General features: G+C 41.0%; 2 protein-coding genes across 13 annotated transcripts in view; both read right to left on the bottom strand.

Moving 5' to 3' along the window:
* IP6K1 (inositol hexakisphosphate kinase 1) overlaps positions 1-12,674 on the bottom strand; it is a 72,361-nt gene extending 59,687 nt beyond the window's left edge. For 3 of the 7 annotated variants that reach the window (XM_020998990.2, XM_020998989.2, XM_020998988.2), the window contains exons 1-2: positions 12,455-12,673; positions 11,034-11,113 (exon numbers count right to left, since the gene is read on the bottom strand). The gene's annotated coding sequence lies outside the window, so the exon portion shown is untranslated. Of the gene's footprint in view, positions 1-2,837; positions 2,922-11,033; positions 11,114-12,454 lie in introns of all 7 variants that reach the window. The other 4 variants (XM_078152372.1, XM_020998991.2, XM_020998992.2 and 1 more) reach the window with 3 other exon arrangements.
* Positions 12,675-16,778: 4,104 nt separating this feature from the next.
* CDHR4 (cadherin related family member 4) overlaps positions 16,779-20,083 on the bottom strand; it is a 40,032-nt gene continuing 36,727 nt past the window's right edge. For 4 of the 6 annotated variants that reach the window (XM_078152366.1, XM_078152369.1, XM_078152368.1 and 1 more), the window contains 3 exons: positions 19,957-20,032; positions 18,780-18,813; positions 17,472-17,624 (listed from right to left, as the gene is read on the bottom strand). In XM_078152366.1, coding sequence (XP_078008492.1) covers positions 17,569-17,624; positions 18,780-18,813; positions 19,957-20,032 — 166 coding nt within the window. In that variant the 3' untranslated portion in view covers positions 17,472-17,568. Of the gene's footprint in view, positions 17,625-18,779; positions 18,814-19,956; positions 20,033-20,083 lie in introns of all 6 variants that reach the window. The other 2 variants (XM_020999285.2, XM_020999282.2) reach the window with 2 other exon arrangements.

The following is a 20,083-nucleotide window of genomic DNA, read 5'->3' as shown; positions in this document are numbered from 1 at the left end:
AAAATGGATAAACAATTTAGACATAAAGAGTGTTATCGTATGTAAATTAGGGGAGCCTGGAACAATACACCTCAGATCTAAGGATGAGAGGAGTTTATGACCAAACCAGAGACAGAGAGGATCATGGGAAGTAAAACCGATAATTCTAACTTTGTTGTTAAGTCATTTCGGTTGTGTCTGACCCTTCGCGACCCCATTGGGGATTTTCTTGCCAAATATACTGGAGTGGTTTGCCATTTCCTTCTTCCATTTTGTCAGGCAATCAGAGGTTAAGTGACTTGCCCAGGGTCACAAAGACAGCAAGTGTCTGCGACTGGATTTGAATTCAGGTCTTCCTGACTCCAGGCCCAGTGCCACCTAGCTGCCCCTAATTTTGATTACATGAAATTGAAAAGCTTTTGCAAAAATAAAACCAATGAAGACAAAAAATAAATAAAACCAATACAGCCAAAAATAAAGGAAAACACAAACAATGGGTGTAAAATTTATAGCAAATTTCTCTGATAAAAGCTTCATTTCTCAAATATATAGGGAATTGAGCCAAATTTAGAAAAATAAGATCCATTCCCTAACGGAAAAGCTATCTATAGTCATATGAAAAAATGCTCTCAGTCACTACTGATTAAAAAAATGCAAATCAAAACAACTCTGAGATACCACCTCATACCTATCAGCTCAGCTAACATGACAGAAAAGGACAATAATAATAAATGCTGGAGGGAATTTGGGAAAACTGGGACACTAACCAATTGTTGGTGGAGCTGTGAACTGGTTCAACCATTCTGAAGAAGAATTTGGAACCATGCCTAAAGGGCTATAAAACTGTATATACCCTTTGATCCAGCAATATCACTACTAAGTCAATATGCCAAAGAGATCAAAGAAAAGGGAAAGAGACCTATTTGTACAAAAATATTTGGGGGGAGGGGTAGCGGCAACGAACTGGAAATTGAGGAGATGCTTGTCAACTGCGGAATGGCTAAAGAAGTTCTGGTATATGATTATGATGGAATACTATCGTGCTATAAGAAATGAGAAGCAGGATAGTTTCAGAGAAACCTGGGAAGACTTTTATATGCACTCACGAAAAGTGAAGTGAGCAGAACCAGGAGAACATCGTACACAGTAATAGCTATATTGTAAGGATGATCAATCACGCTACTCTGATCAAGACAATGATTCAAGACAATTCCCCAAAGGACCCATAATGAAAAATATCATTTACCTCCAGAGAACTAAAGAACTCTGAATACAGAACTGAAACATATTTTTTTTACTTTATTTTTCTTGGGGTTTGTGTTTTCTTTTGCAACATAGCTAATATGGAAATAAGTTTTGCGTGATTTCTTATGTATAACTGATATCAAATTGCTTGCCTTCTCAAGGGGGGGTGAGGCAGCAGGGAGGGAAATAATTTAAAACTTAAATTTTTTAAATGAATGCTAAAAATGTTTTATATGTAATTGGGAAATACTTAAATATTGGAAAAAAAACTGTAATGCCTAATCCCCAAGCAGGAGGATAGACGAAATGCTACCCCCTCTTTTCCAGGGTAGAAAAGTAGGAGACTACAGAACCAGAAAGTTATACACAGTCAGATTATCACCATGTATGTAGATTGATTATGCTTAATTGTTTTTCTTTGTTATAACGGAGGGTTCTAGGCGGAAGTGGGAAAAAAATGACACCATGAAACCACTATGGTATAAAAACACAAAAGAACAAAGACTGAGTATAGTCCTACCAAGAGACTGTATACTTCCAAGGACTGGTCTAGCTATGTATGAAGAGCCTTAGCAAGAGGGTACACCCTGAGATACGTCAGTGAAGGACGTGTTCTGGAAGATTTTACCAAGCTGGAAAGGTATGGAGCAAGATTTAGGCAAAATACTGTTATCTGCTTTCTGAGAATTAGCCTAGGTGTCTGTACATCATTTTTATTTAGTTTCAACTTTTTGTCTTGTGGTTTCATTTTTACTGAGAATGTCAAGATTGATATGATTCAATTCAGTTTTCCAGTAGTATATCCACTCACTGGTAACTGGACAAGGACCTCGCACTTAAAAGTACTGGTCCTAAGTCAGTTTACAAAAGGTAGAATGGGGCTGCATAGAATCAAGAGCCATTTTGCGTTTTTTTGCTTAACAGGTTTCTATGACCAAAGAGCTGACTACTTGGGGATGAACTGAGAAAACTTGAAGGTCTTCCTCCACGACGCAAATAAAGAAGTAGTTTAATTGGTTTTTATCATGCATCCAAAGACAAGAAACATTTCAGGACACATTTGGGCATCTCATTTTGCAGTGCTCTCGATAAGCATTAAGACTCCTATGAAGATCATTGCAATTTATGTAGCAACATCTATTATCGTCTATTGTCTACAACTGTCTATTGTTGTCTGTTGTAGAACACAAGGATGTAGAGAAATTCTACAAAGAACTAGGTAAGGCCATCCTAATTAAATTAATGTGTATCTTACTACTTGGTGTCTTCAATGCAAAGGAAAGCAAAGGGAAGCACAATAAAAAAAAGTTGGAAAATATGGCTCAGAAGTAAGAAATGAAAGAGGTCAATGGATTATAAAATACACAGAAGTCTTAAGCCTACATATAATTTTTTTTCTTTTTCATTACTCCACAAATATTGATTGAACACTTATTATAATAATATGAAAGACACTGAGATGGAATACAAAGAGAACAAGACAAAGTTCCTGTTTGCAATCCAATTGCAAATACTTTCTCAAGAAAAGTCAGGAGGTAGTGGCCATATTAGTCACCAGACAGCATTACCCACCCCCAAGAAATCCAGAAAAAAAAAAAGTAGAGAATACTCACTGATGGAGGGGCTGTGGGAAAACAGGTACCATAAGACACTGCTGCTGGAGCTTTGAAATCAGTAAAACCATTCTGGAAAGTAATCTGAGATTACGCAAATAAGAGATTCTACTTCAAGGTTTAGACACCAAGGTCATTGATAAGAAAGTCCCCATTCATATTTGCTGTTGCTGTTCAGCAGCATCAGACGCTTCATGATCCCATTTTGGGTTCTTCTTGGCAAAGACACTTGGAGTACTTTGCCATATCTTTCTCCAGTTTGTTTGTTTTTTCATTTTACAGAAGAGGAACTCAGGCAAACAGAATTAAGTGGCATGCCCAGGATCAAACTGCTAGTGTCTACCCCCAGATTTGAATTCATGAGGCTGAGCCTTCCTGATTTCAAGTGTTTAGTGATACAGTTCATTCTCACATTCCTTTAACCCAACTATTCCAAATTGTTTTCTGGAATGGTTTGAGCCATTCTAGTTCACAGCTTCACCAACAATGAATATTCTGATGCCTCAATCTCCTTGTCTAGACCATGGAGAACACTTGGATTCCCCCATGTTGGAGATCTTCATGTAGAGGGTAGACAACCACTTGATGAGTTAAATGGAAATTCATCTCACATAGGTTTTGAACTAGATAGATTTCTTCTGAAATTTCCCTTTCAACTCTCAAAATTATTTGATACAAATATCCCAGTTCGTTTTAGTTGAACTTTTAAAGGACACCTCTCGTTCACTCCTTTTGTCTCCTCTGCTGGTTCACTGATATTCTCCTAACCCAGGGGTGGGGAACCTGTGGCCTCGAAGCCACATGTGGCCCTCTAGGTCCTCAGGGGCAGCCCTTTGACTGAATCCAAACTTCACAGAATAAATAAAAGGAGGTGTTCTGCAAAACTTGGAATCATTCAAAAGGTCACATTAGGTTAGGACCTAACCTCTACATAATAAGGCCTCCCCACATAAGGGTATCTTTGATCTTCTTCTCCTTTGTCAATCTCATGCATCCCTATGGTTTCAATTAGGACCTCCACGCAGACGACTACCAAATCTATCTTCAGCCTCAATCATTCCCCCTGAACTATATACAGTCTGGCAACTCCAACTACCTGCTAGATATCTCCACCTGGATGGAGTGCCTGCACTTTAAATTCATCACGTACAAAATAATCCTACCCTTATCAACTTCTCTATTTCTATTTGAAGTACCACCATATTCCCAGTCACCCAGGATAAAAAACCAGGAGTCATTCTTGACTCTTCCTTTTCCCTCATTACTCAAATCTAATTACTAATTAAGTCCTGTTAAGTATATCTCTCCTTAATATTCATCAAAACTGTCTGCTCCTCTTCACATATGCTGCCACCACCCTAGTGCAGTCTGCACCATTCTGGGGAAAGGACATACATGTGAAATAGCAAATCATAATGAAAATGTCATATATGCTAAGTGATAAACAAGTGACACAGCCACCAAGAAAAGCTTTACATGTTTGACAGTGAAGCTAGACACTAAATTAGCACATAATACAGCACTTTAAGGCTTGCAAAGTATTTGACATAGAAGATCTCATTTGATCCACACATTATATATTGGGGGGGGAGATTAGATATAGATACAGATATGAGGGGGTAGGGGGTGGGAAGAGAGACTAAGTCCCAATATGCAAACGACTGCTGAGGAAGAATGTGAGTCGTGAGATAGGGAGTTAGGTAAGATCAATGAAGAAGGTAGAGGCACTTCAATGTCAGGCTAAGCCACTTGTCCTCTGTCAGACACAGACAGAATCCTAGAATGTCTGAGTTAGAGAGGCCCTTAGGGATCATCTAGTCTAATCTAACCCCCTCATTTAAAGATTCAGTTTCCTGAGACTCAGAAAGGCTGACCTGGCCAAGATCATGGGTCCGAAGGCTGTTTAACATCACAGAATTCACTAAGAATTAATACTAAAAAATGTATTTTAAAAATGTTCCCAAAGTAGCTCAAAACTTTTTATTTTGAGCAACTCATCTCTGGAGGATGGGCATCTTATCCAAAATATGAAAGAAACAGGATAAGACCAAAATATACACAAGAGTTGGCCAAGTAGGCTCACTGGATCACAAATTCCAGGCCCTGAACCCTTGCCACTTCCTCAAAAAGGAGACTTTCTGAACAACAAATCCTAGCCCCAATACCTAATGCTACTAAATCACCAACAGCTTCCTAGGGGAGGAAAACCAACTCCAGTTAAATGGAAGACATACATTTGTCTAGGTTTAGAATGGACTAGTCAATCTACATTCAGTTATAGCTATGATGGCATCTTGTTAAAACACTTAGCTCACTGTCAATGATGCAATTTTACACAGCAATAAAATAATTTCCATAATTATGAAAAGAGCCCAAACCCCTGGAGCAATTCAAGAATCAGATATAATGTCTTTTTGCCAGTGTGCAAAGACAAATGCAAAGAGAGTAGACATAGGCACAGGCCCCACCATTTGTTTAATATTTACAACCAAAGGACTAAGGATAATACTTCAAATAAAGAACCGATTACCCCCAAAAATAATTGTGAAAAAATAGAATCGTATTTCTCCACAAGAACTTTAAAGGCTTTGCTCCTATCTAGTTGTGATTTGCTATGCAATTAATGTATATTTATGCAATGAATAAGGTGACCTTATTCTTCTCTAAGTAATGTTTTTAAACATAAAATACTCTCAAACATAACCTATTGTGGCCGCTTTTTTCTAAACACCACACTTTTCCCACCAAGACCAATAAAAAAATGCTTGTTATGTATGTAGCAGACTTAAGGACCAAATTCATTTACTGATACATTCATTTAATGAACACCTACTGTATGCAAGGCCCTGTTTACATTTGGGGGAAGAAGAGACATCAAAAGAATAAATAAAACTGCCCTTGACCTCACAGAGCTCATTAGAGGAATTAAATCACTGGAATTATATTCTTTCTCCACTAGAAAATTGGTCCCAGCCCTAAACTACAATAGGCTTTGACAGACCAGCTTTGTCCTTATCTAGCTTGGTAGAGGACTCCACAAAACTTCTCGGACATATCCAACCATTTCTCCCTCTTCCAATGTTTTGCCTTCCCCCGTTAGAATGCAAGCTCCTTGAAGCAGAGAATGTCTTACCTGCTTTTATTTGTACCCCCAAATGAGCACAGTGCCCAAGACACAGTAAACCTTTTTTAAAAATGTCTATAAGCACACAGAGAACAACAATACAAGTAAAAAAGGAACAAAAACAGAGGAAGGAGAAACAACTTCACATGTAAGAGATGAGGGATGAAAGAATGAGGCAGCATTTGACCAAGACAGCATGCTTCTGCAGACTGGCAACACATGTATTAAAAAATCTAAAATAAGGGAAGTTCACTCCTATAAGCACCAACAGGCAGCTTAGCAGAATGGATAGAATGCTGGCTAGGTATGAGCAAGGCTTGGATTCAAATCTCGGCTCCAACTCTTACTAGTGATACTTCCTCTGTGTCTTGGTTTCCTCCCCTGTAAAATAGAACTAATAATACCTGCACGTATGCACCTCTCAGGGTTGCTGTGAGGATTAAACGAGATGAGGAAGTAAAATACACTACAAACTTTAAAGTACTATATTTAAAGTCAAGAAGCAGTTGCTATGTGCAAAGTACCATGCTGTATTCATAGTATTGTCAGTGGTTATCATTAATGGGAAGAACATAGAGTGGGAGTAAAGAGATTTGGGTTCTGGTCTCAACTTTACCACTAACTTAGTGTGACCTTAGATATGTCACTTTACTTCAGTCTTAGGCCTTGATTTCCTTTTCATCAAAATTATATAAAAATGCTTGCCTTATTACAGGGAAAGAGGCACTCTAATACATTGCTGTTAAAACTGTAAGGGTGATACAAGTATTTTGGAGAAAAAATGACAATACAGTAGAGTCACAAAACTCATCATTCTTTTTACCTCAGTGATTCCACTGGCAGAATTTTATTCTAAAAAATATTCAAAAGGGGGGAAAAAAGCTATTAACCCAAAAATATTTATAGCTGTTTTATTTTTAATAACAATAAATTATAAATAACCTATATATCCAATGACTACAAAATAGCTGAATAAAATATTCATTATATTGTTATTAATGTAATAGGATATTATGGTACCATAAAAAAACCAAATATGGAGCAGGGAAATAAATACCTAAGGAAAGTAATATAAAAATGAAATCAACAGAAGCATAATAAAAACATTAACATATATGTATAGCTATGAAAATACAGCCAAAAATAGTAGAATTTTGTGCCAAATTGACAAAAACATAAATATATTTAATTCATTTGATTCTGTTGGTTAAATACTAAGGATTTATGCAAGATTTTACTCCACACTTTACATGTTAATTTGTCACTGTTAATAGTTAAGTGTTTAATTTTTTAAATAATTGCCCTGCTTTTACTTTACAGGTTTTTGGACACTAAAATAATGGTGTATGGAAAAGCTCAAGTGCTATACTAATATTAGGAGAGCAGATAGTGAACTCCAGGTGAGGAAACCACTTCTACACCAACACAGGTCAGCACCTTCTTTGTAACTTTAATCTTAGAGAATTGCCTGGAAGTATTGAGAAGCAAAGAGACTTGCCAGATTTGTACAACAGGGTCAGTAAGATCTGAGATGGCACTTGAACCCAGATCTTCTTGGCTTCAAGACTGGATCTTTAACCATTATGGTACATTATCTCTCATAAGGGAATAAATATACTATTGGATGGTAAATGGAACATTCTGGTAATGATACAGTCATATATATTCCTCGTTTGCAGATTATTTTTAATAATTTTAGGGATAAAAAATACATTTAACAGTAAAATCAAATATAACTGGTTTTTGAGGATTCTAAAGGCATTTTGGGGCAGCTAGGTGGTACAGTAGATAGAATGCGGGGCCAGGAGTCAGAACGACTCATCTACTTGAATTCAAATCTGGCCCCCGACACTTACCTTGGACAATACAATTTACCCTGTTTGCCTCAGTTCCTCATCTGTAAAAATGAGCTGAAGAAGGAAATGGCAAACCATTCTATTATCTTTGCCAAGAAAACCTAAATGGAGCCACAAAGAGTCAGACCCAACTGAAACAACTAAACAAAAGGCATTTTAGGATCTCACAATTCCTGAGGTCACGCAATTTAAGCAGAGGTTATTATCTAGTACAAATGCCTCATTTTATAAATGAGGAAAATGAGGCCCACAGAGAATAAATTACTTGCCCCAGATAACACAGGTAATGAGTAACAGAGCCAGTATTCTAACCCATGCCCAAATTCTGTGCTCTTTCCACCATGCCATGCTGCTTTCTATATATTATCAGTATGAAGAGACACCATTATTACATTGGCAAAGCCTGGAAGTGTTGGCTAATAGAGATTTCTAACTGACAACATATCAGAAAACCCAGCTTTCACTGTGCCTATAAATATATAAATGGTGTTAAGAGGTGGGTGAGAGAATCTCTTTCCAATTTAGTTAATAGCCTTCCTTACATTTATATAGTCTTTATGGTTTAGCTGGCTAATAAGTCTTTGAGCCAAAACAGCTCTATACCAATTAAAAGCTACATATTTCACATTTCAATATAGCCAGTTCCTGTTACTTATGTTCATACTGACAAGAACAAGGAAGAGGAAGCAAACTAAACGGAAATACACAGGAAAATCAAGAGAAAGGATTTTTAAAAATCCTATCGTTACCGAATTTACTTAAATACTACTTTCAAAAACTGCTAAAGTGCCTCCAGTTTTGGTGACTTTCTCCCTTAGGACATACTCCAAAGAAATAGTAATGAGATAAATAACTAATGACTGACTGCCTTTCATATTCTTAACAAGCTAAACTAGCCTTTGATACTATCACTCACTTCTGCTTGAGACTCTCTAGGTCCATGTCACTATCCTATCCTCGTCCTCTTCCTACCTGTCTGACCAAATCTTCTATTTCCTTTGCTGCATCTTTGTCTAGGTCAAGTCTGCTAATGCCAGGGGCCCCAACAGGGCTCTTTCCTGAGCCTTCTGCTCCTGTCCTTCTATATGATTTTACTGGGTGATCTCATCAGCTCCCACATATTAAATTTTCATCTCTATGCTGATGATTCTCAAAGCTACTTATACAGCTCTAACTTCTCTCCTAACCTCCAGAATGGCATCTCCAACTACCTACTGGACATCTCTAACTGGATACCCTACATACATCTTAAACTCAACAGGTGCAAAAGTAAGTTCGTTATTTCCCCCCAATATTCCCTCTCTCCAACTTCCTAATTCCCTTATTACTGTGAGAGAACCATCAGCCACCCAGGCTCAGAACCTACTTGTCATTCTTAACTCCTCACTTTTTCTCATTTCCTGTGTCCAATCTTGTTGCTAAGGCCCATCAATTTCACCTCTGCAATATCTCTCAAATATGCCCCCTTCCCTCCTCTCACACTGCCACCACTCTGATGTAGGTCCTCATCCCCTCACACCTGAACCATTACAATACTCTACTGGTGGGTCTCCCTGCCTCAAGTCTCTTCCCGAGCTTCAGTCCATCCTCTCTTCAGCTGTCAAACTGATCTTCCTAAGGCTCAGTTCAGACCATATTCCAAACCTACCCCCCACTCCAGTGGGTCCCTACAACCTCCAGGATTAAACATAAAATCCTGTTCGTCATTACAAGTCATTCGTAACCTGGCCCCTCCTACTTTTCCAATCTTCTTCTATGTTTCTCTTCCCTCCTCACCACCCCACCCCTTGTCCCTCATACTCTGTAATACAGTGACACTGGCCTCCTCGACTTTCCTCACACAGGACCCCACATCTCCCTATTCTTCGAACTTTCATTTCACTCTAGGCCTGGAATCCTTTCCTTCCTCATCTTTGCTTCCTGGTTTTCTTCAAGTCCTAGATAAAAGCCTACCTTCTACAAGCAGCCTTTCCTAATTTCCCTCAATATGAGTGCCTTCCCTCTGTTAATTATCTCTAATTTAGCTCACTTTTTTTTGTGCAAGATTGTTTTCATGTCGTCTCCTTCATTAGAAGATGAGCTCTTAGAAACAGGGACTGTCTTATTTTCCATTTGTATCCCTAGCACTTAGAACAATGCTTTTCACATAGTAAGCACCTAATAAATGCCTCATTCATTCATTCATTCATTAAAAGAAAGAACACAGCTGGAATACCATCTCCCTTTTATTTTGGTACCCCCCCCACCTAGCCCCACCAAAAAAATAAAAAGCCCAAGAATTTCAGAAAAGCATCTCCTGGGAACAAATTGGCTTGCTGTCTTCTACAGTGAACCACTTACTATTCCAAGGTGCCAAGATTTCTCCACAGACATAATCCAGGGCATAGATTCACTTTCCTAGGTTTCCTACAACTAGGTCTGACCAGAACTCAAAAGGGATTATGTAAATACTTCAGATTTCATTAACTTGGAACTCAAAGTTCTAAATGTCATTTAAGGCAAAGGAAGGGCAAATTTGGGGTGAACTGGTACCCTTAATCTTAGAAATAAACCTCAACTGCAGAGAAACTATAAAGAAAACCCGCTCCAATGTTTCTGTTCCCTTATGACAAAGACTTATAAATATTTAGGAAGCATTTCAATTTGTGTCATTAACAAGAGCACATTTAACCAGAAAGCCGAATTAAGGGACCAAGGAAAAAAAAGATAGCTTTCTTGGCAATGATTTTGGGAATTAAGGTGAAGAAGAAACTAATTCTTACAATAAAATGGCTGTAGTTGGATCTGTTCCATGGATCCTATTTTCTAAACCTTCAAGTTCACAAACCAAGACGAAGGCTAATTAATAAATGACTTTCACAAATAAAGAGAGATTCCTTTCCGTGGCTTCTGTGCAAACTCCATTTTAGCATTGTTTGAGCTTGGATTTATGATAAAATGGGACTCAAGGTAACAAGTTTTGTTTTTCTTGACCTACACATTCAGCTCTATTTCCTGAACTAGATATAACATCAGATACCAGTAAGACAGCTTCCAATTGATGAAGTTGGTACTCTTATATCTCCAGAGGAGGATCAATGGAATCCTAATTGTTCACTTCAATGTTCTCCAAAGCAAACAATAACAGGAAGGCCCTACTATGTTCCTGAGTACTCCAGTTAAGAGCAATATGAATATTTAAAATAGGCTATCTATCCACAGAAACAAAATAAGTACCTCTGAAGTATTTGAACTGTGTGTGTCTTTGGGTATGTATATGCAAGGAGGCAGCAGAAGGGCATATAGTACAAGGCACCCTGAAATAAATAAAGAAATGGTTAATACAAAGTCAACAGTCTGAAGAAACATTTTTCATTTCAAGAAGTAGGAACTACCTTTCCAGGAGTGACATGAGGAAAAGAAGCTCTTTTCCATTCCACTTGGGAACAAAATGATGATACTGACAGAATCAGACTGGGTCTGTCTGTGCTGCAAGACTCAGAAGCCAGCTTCCCACTGAGCAAGCACATCCTAATGCATTGCACACCCTGCCCTGGATTACTGAGCATTCAGATGGCTACTTCTGCCCAAAAGGAAAAAGGGAAAAGCTCTCTGACCCAAACTGAGGCAAGTCCCTGAGGAAAACAACCTGCTACCCACAGAGCTTGGGGACCAATCTGTCTGCAATCCACTTTACAAACAGTGAAGATGAAGATATACATCTCTCTGTTCTGAGAGCAGGTCAGTTGGGAAAGCTAATGGCACAGCATCCTGTCTTTATTACACATACGGAGGGGCCTTCTAGACCCTTTCAATGATTCTATATATTTATATATGAGTATGTACATATGTATGCAATATACACAAGTGTATACATGTATGCAGATGTGTACATGCACATATATGTGTATACACATGTGCATATCTATCTATATTTCCCCTTCCTCATCTGTAAAATGAGGATAAGAATAGCACCTACTTCCCAGGATTGTTGTTAGAATCAAATGAAATCATTGTGAAGCCTTTAGCACAGTGCCTGCACAGAGCAGGAGCTCTATCAATGTTAGCAATTATTATTATTATTATTATATTATTATTATTATTACTGTTATATAATCTCCGTTCCCTACCTCTGGCCTACTGCTTCATCTCTGAACATCTCTACCTCACAGTGCCTTCCCTCCCAACCCCCTCCATCCTTTTTTTTCCTATCAAGGGCTCTTTCTCCCTAATCACCCACTCTCCCATCATGATCTGTTGGGGTTCTCTCTGGGCCTCAGTTGCCTCATCTGCAAATATGAGAGCAGGTTTCCGTGGCCTCTCTTAATGACTGAACAGCCTTTCCTTCTTCTCCCCCTTCCCATCTCCTCCTCCCCTCCTCCCTTCCGCATCCTATCACCCCCCCGCACCAGATTCATCTCTCCTTCCATCCCCCGCCCCCAAGGATGCCCCAAACCAGGATGCCCCTGCCCCCATGGGGTGCAGAGCAGGGCAGCCCACTCGCCTCTCCCCCTGGGGACCCCCACGGCCCCTCCGTGACCCAGGGGTCCTCCAAGCCCCCTTCCCTACGCCCTCTCTCCCCTGGCCCCCTCCGCTAGTCCGCAGTCTCCCAGCTCTCGCTCCGTCACTACGGGGCTGGCTTCCTTCCCGTGACTCACCCGCGGGGCCCTGGCAACTGACGGCCGCGGCTCCCCCCCGGGGGCTAGGCCCCCCGGGCCTCCAGGGTCTGGCCCGCCCAGCCGGCAGGCAGGCAGCGCTGGCGGCTTGAGCCCCGACAGCGGCGGCCCTTCAGCGGCCGCTCCGTACCCGCTCCCGGCTCAGCTCGGACTGGGTACGAATCAACAACAAGATGGCGGCCAGCCGAGGGGGCGGGGGCCTGGCGTCATAGCAACCATACCGGCAAGGAATACGCCCCTCACCGGGACTGCTTCCCCAATCACAAGCCGCTTAGCCCACCGATTGGGGTCAGCGCCCCCTGCTGACAGGTCGCGGGGCCCGTCAGTCCAAATCCTCCTGCATCCCCAACGCCTCCTCAGGTCCGCAACGCCAAGGGCACGTGACTGTGACGGGGCTCTGCGCCTGGGCCGCGCGCTCCTAATTCGTGGGCTGCGCGAGCTCCCGGGCCACGCGCGCGACGGCTGCTAGGTCACGGGCTTGACTGCGGTTCCGCAGGCCCGGCTGGGCCCAGCCCTGCCCTCAGTGAGGTGCCCGAAGCCCTAAGGCCCTGTTGCGGTCCCGAGGGTGTTTTTCTGTTGATTTTTCATCCTGACTCGGTGAATAGGACCAATTCTGTAGCCCCATCAATGCCTCTTGTCACCTCCTGTGCTACCCATTGCACAGTGGATAAATAGGATCCCATGGTGGCCAGGGGGAGGGGTCGACGGCTGCTCCTTCGAGAAGGGCATGTTAAAATCCTCGCTGCAGATGAGGAAGCTGCTATCCCCGGCCCAAATAGGTTCTGAACTGTGTAGGTGGTGAAATAAGTCCAGCGGCCCAAGCAGGTGTAGACCTGGGCAAGACTGCCCTCCCAGGTGACTGATGACACCCCCCGAGGACAGTGACTAGCTTCTGCACAGGGGAAGTCACCTGTTGGTACCCACCTGTCCATACCTGCAGTCAGCTGGATCTCAGGATTTGAAAAAAAAAAGCTGGGTTTTTTGAGACGATGGGGAATAATATCTCCCTGAAAGGGTGCACTGGACTTGTCAGAACACCTTGGTTCGAATTTTGGCTGTGCCACTTTACCTTTGTGACCTTGGTCACATTAGTCACACCCCATCCCACCCCCTCTTTCAGGTGCTCAGTTTCATCAGCCCCTAAATGTAGGCAGATGGTCAGCCCCAAAACTGCAGATATACGGTAAGCTGGGCTCAAAACTGTTGGGCAAAGAGATCCAGCTAGATTGTATATGGGAAATGACATAGTGCTTACCTACTTTCAAGAAAAATCATTTTAAGGTTACAATTTTTCCATTGATGCTATATGGCTTTGAATCAGGGTCCCTCAGCTGGTATTTATTACATTTGAACCCATGTCTCCCTGGTTTCAAGGGTGGCATGCTTTCTACTATTGCCACCCTGACTCTAACTACAATCTCTGAAGAATCAAAATTGTGTGTGACTCAAAGGACAGTAGAGGCCAATCTGGTTGGTGTAAAGAGGCTGAAGATTTTATCAAGGATAACCTGCACGTGAGGAGTGATAGAAGATACCCAAGATGTAAGCTCAGATGGATCAAGTCATACAAGCAAGAGTCAGTGATGATGGATGGATAGCCCAGCTCTAGCACTAGGACTCTGCTGGTGTTAGAAAACATTCTGAATGTTAGAAGGCATCTACTACATTGAGTGGAGGATTTATAGAACAATACAAATGAGGGCTGCAGAGGATGAGAAAGTATGAATAACTTATGAGCTGCACCTTTGCCAGGGCCTACATAAATGACATTTCAGATCCATGGAGCATTAATGTTGTTTTCCTCCTGTGTAAAGCAACCTACTTAACATTCTTATCAGCTGCTATGAAGACCTGTCCTGACACATTTTATTTGGCTCATCTTCATAGAGATCAGTCAGGAGTGGCAAATACAGGTCTTAAAAGAATAAATGTTCCCCTCATAGAAGCCAGTTGCATTTTTCACTTGGCAACTTCTTCCATGGCCTGAGGGACTATAAAATGGGGCCATCTCAGGTCAGAGGAATAAGGAAATTCCATCGCTTTGGGCCCTCTAGTTCCCTGAAGTTCAGACCCATGAGCCATTATTATTAGCAATGCAGCAAAGCCCAAATGGCCTCAGTGATCGGGCAGCAAAGACCGAATGGCATCGGAAAGAGAATGGGCCTTCCATAGGGAATTTGAACATCATATTAGGCTCAGTTATTACTGTGATAACTATAGTAGTGTTGACTAATGAGCCTTGTTAGGGCTTTAAAAAAAGAATTTGGCCCAGAGATTGGGCTCCTACATTAAACCATGACCTTGGGTATTACCCATGCTATTGCCAAGGGATTCCAGGAATCCTGAGAAGTTGAAACAGCTGTGACATGCTTAGCTTCACCCAATCAGTGTATCGAAAGAACTTCAAACCTTTTCTGATATCACTGGAATCTTTTCTAGATCCCCAGTGTCCAATAAATGATAACTAAACCCAAGCAGTACTTCTAAGCTACCTGGAAACAACTAGGCCTGTACAGTCAGGCAGGGACAACCTCCGTGCAGATCCATGCAGGATGACAGGGAGTTACCGGGAGTTGCACTGAAGAAAACTAGAGTTTTCACACCCAAATGCCCAAGGGGAGAAATGCTAGATATAACTAATCAGCTAGGATGAAATGTACTCCACCTCAATTTTTTTTTGTGATGGAACGAGGAAGCTTCTCAGGACACCAGACCACTAGGCAAAGCTTTCAGGGCTACTAGGCCCCTTTTGCTTCCTTTTCCCTGGGAAAGGTCCAGTTTACTCCATATGGCATGAAGCAAATAAATGCTCAATTACCATACTGAGGAGAGTTCCCCAATTTTGGTTAGAATTCAGACTTTCTTGCACATAATATAAATAACATTTAATCTAGCATTTAAGGCCCTCTACAGTCTGGAGGTAGCCTACCTTCTAGTCAATAAGCATTTATTAGACTGTGAACTTCTCCATCAGATTTTATAGCTTCTTGAGGGCAAAGATTCTTTGGCCAATTTTTCATTTTATACCCTCAGCATTAAACACAGAGCCTGGAACAGAGGTTCTTAAATGCCTGCATTAAATAAGTACTTAATATATGCTTATTGACTGACCATTTTTCAATCAATTAATCAATAAACATTTATCAGGCTTCTGATGTGCCAAGCACTGTGCTAAGCACTGGGAATACAAAGAGTCAAAAGATACTCAAGTCTAAGCTTACAATCTAGTGGGGGAGACAAAATGCAAATAAATACATACAAAGCAAGCTATATACAGGATACATAGGCAATAATTGATAGAAGGCACCGGAATTAAGAGCAGTTGGGAAAGCCTTCCTACTTTCCAGCCTTATTTCACATTACTCATTTTCACGTACCCTGTACTCAAGCTAAATTGAACTACTTACTCTTCCTTGATCTTGTCCTGCCTTCTCTAACATCTGGATGTTCTTCCTTGCATGGAACGCACCATTTGTTCTTGTCTCCACCTGTTGAGATCTTTCTCCCTCAAGGACCAGTTTAGGTGATAACTCCTCCACCAAACCTTCCCTGATTGTGTCAGCTGAAAGTGGTTCTATCCTCAAATTTTCCTAGAGAACTTTATCTGGACCTCTCTCCTTTGCCTCTTTCTCAATCACCTTTCTTTTACATATCTGTAAATGTCCTGTCCCCTCCTCCATTAGACTGTAAGGACATTGAAGGCAGTGACTTTTGTATTTCTTCTTCATATTTCCAGTGCCTAGCATACAATAAGTACACAATTAATATTTGTTGAATGTGACACGAGCTAGTTGATGATTGAGATACAATAAAAGAAACAGGGTTGGAAAAAAGTGGTTGGAAATTGATCCCTTTCCTACTTCTCAAGAATGGGAAACAGACTACAAAGGGAAAATTTAGGCATACCTAGCTCATTAATAATGATAGTAACAGTTGATACTCATTTATCATCAATCATCATGGAGCTCAAAGCACTTAATAATTTTTAAAAGAAAAAAAAACCCTTATTAATCCTTCCACAACATGCCTGGAAGGTAAGGTGAGGGCAAGCTATTATAGCATTCTGCATACTATAACATAGCTGCTATTATAGCAGCAACGTAGCACAGCTGATAAGTTGGACCAGGAGTTTGGAAAAACTGAGTTCAAATCCAGTCTGAGACACTTTCTAGTTGTGTGAGGCCCTGGGTAGGTCAGTTAACCTCTTTCTGGGTCAGTTTCCCCATCTATAAAGTGGAGATAATAACTCCCAGGGTTGTTGTGAAGTAAAATGAGATAATATTTATAAAACACTTAAAGCACTATATAAACACCAAATATTTTTATTATTATTAAGAAAAAGAAATGAGATGGTAATAACTGAAGCCTATCTGGAGAAAAGACTCAGGTTTCCTGCTTCCTCTACTACTAATGTCTTCACTAGATGGTAAGGGCTTCTGAGGCTGCTTCTTCTAAGGTGGCACAGCATCTTCCAGGGAGCTGTAATATTCTCTCAAGTTCAGAATATCAAGCAATGTTACTGAAGGCATGAGATAGCACAGGGAGTCTGGCCAAGGGAGCCTTCCTTTTTCTAAAGGGCCAAGGTGAGAGTGATGGCACTTGTTCCAAAATGGAAGCAACAAAATCATGAACTATTGTACCCAATAACCTTTACATGTTTTTAACAATTTTAACAAGTGTGGAGGAAAAGGGAAGAATAGTAAGCAAGGGACTGAGGCCTTTTTGGGCCCTCAACAAGACACTTTAAAAAATCACTGGCTGGGATATCTTCCGTTTATTACATGGTGATCTGACCCTACTGCTATTCTGTTTCTTTAAGAGTTATTTTATTGACATTCAATCTCACATTACAGTAAAACAACACCTTTATTTTCTATGATCATTCTGATAGTGAAACACAAACTGGAAGTTAGGGTGGTCTTGGGTGGTAGGAGAAGAGGAAGGGAGGAGCTGGGGGGAAGTAAGGAGTCATCAGGGTATGAGACGGGCAAGGAAATGAGTCAGCCTGGATCCCTTTTATGTATCTCACCCATTTCCAAAAAAGTACAGCTACTAATTTCTTAAAACAGCTCTTGCCCATGCTGTTCAGATTGGCCTCAGAGCCAGCGCCGTGCTCCTGTGCTGCTGCTGAAGAGATAATCTCTGCCTGTAACTAGATATGAAAAGCAGTGAGCTCTACATGACTTCACCCTGGCAGATCCAAGCAGGAACCTAGGGTGTGTAAGGGAAGTAGCATACGGCCAGCTGTTCTCATCTAGCTACAAACTGACCTGCTAAAAGGTGGTTCCAAGATATAAGGCGACTCTCACCAGGAAAGGCTAGAGAATTTGGAACAATTACCAAAAAAGCTATTAAATTGTACACACTCTTTGATCCAGTAATGCCACTACCAGTGCCATATACTGAAGAGATCAAAGAAAGAAGGAAAGGACCCATGTGTACAAAAATATTTATAGCAGCTGTTTTTATTGTGGCAAAGAATTGGAAACTGAGGGGAAGCCCATCAATTGGGAAATGGTTGAACAGGTTACGGTATATAATGTGATGGTGTATTATTGTGCTATAAGAAATGAGAAGGGGATCGTTTCAGAAAGGCACTGGGAAGACTTATATGAACTGATGCAAAGTGAAGTGAACAGAGCCAGGAGAACAGTCTACATAGTAACAGCAATTGTGAAAGACTCTGATCTGAGTAAACTCTGATCGATGCAAGACCCAACATAATTCCAAAGGACTCATGATGAAAAATGCTATCCACCACCAGATAGAGAACTGATGGACTCAAAGTGAAGATTGAAGCATATTTTCTCTCTCTGTCTCTCTGTCTCTCTCTCATTTGCGTGGCTAATGCAGAAATTTGTATTCCATGACTATACTTCGTATATTTGTAATGGGTTTTGGTTTTTCTTGCCTTCTCAATTGGGGGGAAAGGGAAAAGGGAGGGAAAGAATTTGGAGCTGAAAAAAAGAATTAAAAAATCTCTGAGAGAGAGAGAGAGAGAGAGGTCAGGGAAAAAAAGGTGGAGGTGGGGGAGAAGCTAAAGAGGCAGAGTGGTTGGGGTGGTCCTGTCCTGAATTGCTTTCAGTCCAGGCCAGAAGAAAAAGCATGAATAAGTTTAAAGCAAAGAGGCATCAGTGTCAGGGTGTCAGAGCACAGGGAGTCTGGCCAAGGGAGCTTTCCTTTTTCTAAAGGGCCAAGGTAGGAGTGATGGTACTTGTTCCAAACTAGATTTTGTGACGGTATGCCTCTTTATTTGCAGAAGGGGCTAGGGTGAAAGTAAGTACAGAGCAGGAAGTAGAGAACTTACCAGGGTCCTGGGCTCTGCCATCAAACTGCTGCTGCTTGGGGGGTAAAAGAAAAAAGAAATGAGAGAGAAGCACTTAGCAATCCCTCCACCTGCACACCCACCCAAACCAGCATCTAGTTCTAATACTCAGCACTGCTACACTCTTTGCTTATTCTAGCCAAAGGTGCTAGATGTGAGGAGCTCCCTGATTTGAAGCTCTTATCCATCAATCAAACAACACACATCTATTAAGCACCTATTGTCTATTTTTTAAGTGAATAGAGCTCTGGGCCTGGAGTCAGGAAGATGAGTTCAAATCCAGCCTCAGACACTTACTAGCTATATGACCCTGGGCAGGTCACTTAACTTTTGTTTACCTTACTCCACTGGAGAAGGAAATGGCAAACCACTCCAGTATCTTTGCTAAGAAAACCCCATGATCAATGTTGGCATTCTATGGTCCACCAGGTCATGAAGAGTTATTCATGAATGATTGAACAATAACAATCTACCAAGTAACATTCTAGGCATTGCAGATACAAAGACAAAAAATCAACAGTCCCTGCTCTCAAGGAGCTTATATTCTATGGGGAAGTCAATATGTACATATATTTGTTCCGTTGCTTTTCAGTCATGTGTGACCCAGTCACTGTGACCCCATTTGGTGTTTTCCTAGCAAAGATACAGAGTGGTTTGCCATTCCTTCTCCAGTTCATTCTACAGATGAGGAAACTGAGGCAAACAAGGTTAAACGACTTGCCCAGGGTCTCACAGCTATAACTGTCAGGACAGATTTGAACTCAGGACGAAGAGTCTTCCTGACTCCAGGCTTGGCACTGTATCTACTACACCACTTATATATGTACATATGTAAGTACACACAAAATTATATACTAAAGAAATGCAAGGTAACTGGGTGGAAGAGGTAGGCTACATGAGTAAGAAGGTGGCATAGGCTGAATTTTGAAGTAAAGAAGAGATGGGGAATTTGTGGAGGAGAAGAGACAATCAAATAGGAGCAGTGATATCTTAGAGACAGCTCTGGTGCCAGTGGTCATTAGTGGAAGTGCCCTTTGAGATAATATTTATAAAGTGCTTAGTCCAGTGCCTGGCACATAGTAGGCACTTAATAAATGTTTATCTCATACCCTCTTCCCTCCATCTCAAATCCCATTGATTGGAACAGGCTTAGCAGTACCAGACTTAGGATGCTGCTGGTTTCATCATTCTTCTTTTTTCTTAGGTCACCAGTAGAATTTTCATTTCTCCTAGTGCTAAGCGAAAGAAAAAAGTAAAGGAAGAGCTGGAAGATGTCTTGAGGGACT

This window comes from Phascolarctos cinereus, unplaced genomic scaffold, assembly GCF_003287225.1.
Source record: "Phascolarctos cinereus isolate Bilbo 61053 unplaced genomic scaffold, phaCin_HiC Scaffold_4;HRSCAF=312, whole genome shotgun sequence".
NCBI classification, from domain to species: domain Eukaryota; kingdom Metazoa; phylum Chordata; class Mammalia; order Diprotodontia; family Phascolarctidae; genus Phascolarctos; species Phascolarctos cinereus.
Note: the sequence above shows the minus strand (reverse complement) of the source record. Positions and strands in the feature narration are given on the sequence as shown.